Genomic DNA, 1,992 nt, shown 5'->3' with positions numbered 1-1,992 from the left:
ATCATCAAAATTAAACGAAATAAACATTTGAAATATATGAGTTTGTATATAATGTATGAATATAATATACAAGTTTCACTTTTTAAATGGAATTACTGAAATCAATCTACTTTTTCATGATATTCTAATTTTATGACCAGCACCTGTATAAGCTTACACTTAAAGCTGCTGCTAAAACTGTAAATATCTCATATTTCAAGCAGTCAGTAGCATGACCTGGTGTTGAAAACTTGGAGAACACAGTGATGAGACGACTGAGACAGCTCAAAGCAAAACACTGCGACTTACTAAAACATGAGCTTGCTCTGGTGGAGAAATCTTTTGCCTTGCAAACAGCCGTCTGGTCTTTGCTTGGCCCCAAACTAGAAAGAGAAAATGATAGATGAATAAAGATTTATTCTGAAAAAGCATTTATTGTTTGTTTCAGTGTTGTTTCTGAAGTGACCCTGGCAAAAATTTGTTTTCTCTGACAAGTTGTGTAAATAACTGCGCAGCAGTTAGTTTTTTTTTTCTGCCCAGTCAGCTCTGTCCTGAAACACAACAAGGCAGCTCCTTGGATCTGACATAAGGGCTTTCTTCCAGTCGGATGTGCCTGGAATGCCTCCACAGGTAGGTGGTCACGAGGCACCCTGACCAGATGTTCTCAGTGGTCATTTCAGTCTAAAGAGGTTCTAGTTCTTCTCAACAAAATCTCAATTCTCAGTGAACAGGCATTTTATTAAGCTAAAAGACAGCCTGCTTTAAAAACCAAACATTGGAATCATCTTCAAATAAAGATAATAACCTTGTGTGACATAGAGGCTGTTCAAATTTGTCACTGAATTCCATATTTTTTGAAATGCCTCAATGTGCAGTGAAAATGTTTTGAGTCAAACTACTTTTAAAGGTCTGAACACAGTCCGTCCTGAGCCAAGCTGTATGACCACCTACTGAACTGACCCCCACAAGCAGCAGAGCGGACATCTCGGGTAACAGTAAAAATGTCCACTCAGCTGCTGGCTGATTAAAGATAATTAAGTAGTGATCCTGGGGAATATTCTAAAGACACACTTTTTTTTTGTTTGTTTTCTTCTATAGTTTTTGGCTAAAAGTTTTAATGAAGTGTTTATTAAAAATCTTTTCAGTATAAATGTCCATTTAGTCTGGGTTTTAATAATTAAAGTGGATAACAGGATGTTGTTTGGGTAGTTTTCTTTCTGGTTTAATGATTGTTCTGATTGTTTTTGGACCTGCTGTGGTCACTGAAAGCTGTAATGTGCTGAACAACAGTCTGAGCAGCACTATGTGGCATTTTATTCACTTAAACAAACACAGCGCTGACGTTACATTCACAGTAATGATGTGTGGAGAATAGCTGTCAGATCATTGTGAATTTTTTCAGGTGAAAATCTTCAGTTTTTACTTTGACACTGCACTCTGTGAACTCACTAATCATTGTATGCTCTTTTATTTCTCTTATGTAGCGTCTGTTATTGAGCTATTCAAGAGAAAACTACACAAATGCAACTCAAATGGCTCTGAACTGTGTCAGTGTCAGTATAATGAAGTAGTTCAGGTGTCTGAATGTGTCATTATTACAGAAACATCAGCACACCTGCTGCTGTCGTATTTGTCGCTCACTGACATCCCTCTGAACTATGTAAACAAGATGTCCCCCTCTGCCTACATCTCTGTGTCTGTCCAGAGCTCGCTGATATTATTCCATCATTATCAAAGACAATGGCCTGTGACGTGATTCATGGACCTATCTGCAAACACACACACACACACACACCACACACCACACCGTCTTCTCACTGCCCATACTTACAAATACACACACATACGCACACTTTCCGCTGCTTCTGTATCTGTCCCATCTCTCCCACTCCCCCCCTCCTCCTTCCCTCTTTTCTCTTAGTAATTACTACATCGGCTGTTTTAGTTAGCCCTGGTACCATTTAGAAATTCGGTACTGTTTAGTTTAGCTTTATCTTCCTGTACACTTAGTTT

General features: G+C 38.6%; 1 protein-coding gene across 1 annotated transcript in view; it reads right to left on the bottom strand.

The window, feature by feature from the left end:
- Nucleotides 1–1,992, bottom strand: part of asip2b (agouti signaling protein, nonagouti homolog (mouse) 2b) — a 9,587-nt gene that overhangs the window by 5,246 nt on the left and 2,349 nt on the right. The window contains exon 2 of the mRNA XM_017437373.3: nt 289–362. Coding sequence (XP_017292862.1) covers nt 289–362 — 74 coding nt within the window. The remainder of the gene's footprint in view (nt 1–288; nt 363–1,992) is intronic.

This window comes from Kryptolebias marmoratus, linkage group LG20 (assembly GCF_001649575.2).
Source record: "Kryptolebias marmoratus isolate JLee-2015 linkage group LG20, ASM164957v2, whole genome shotgun sequence".
Taxonomy (NCBI): domain Eukaryota; kingdom Metazoa; phylum Chordata; class Actinopteri; order Cyprinodontiformes; family Rivulidae; genus Kryptolebias; species Kryptolebias marmoratus.
Note: the sequence above shows the minus strand (reverse complement) of the source record. Positions and strands in the feature narration are given on the sequence as shown.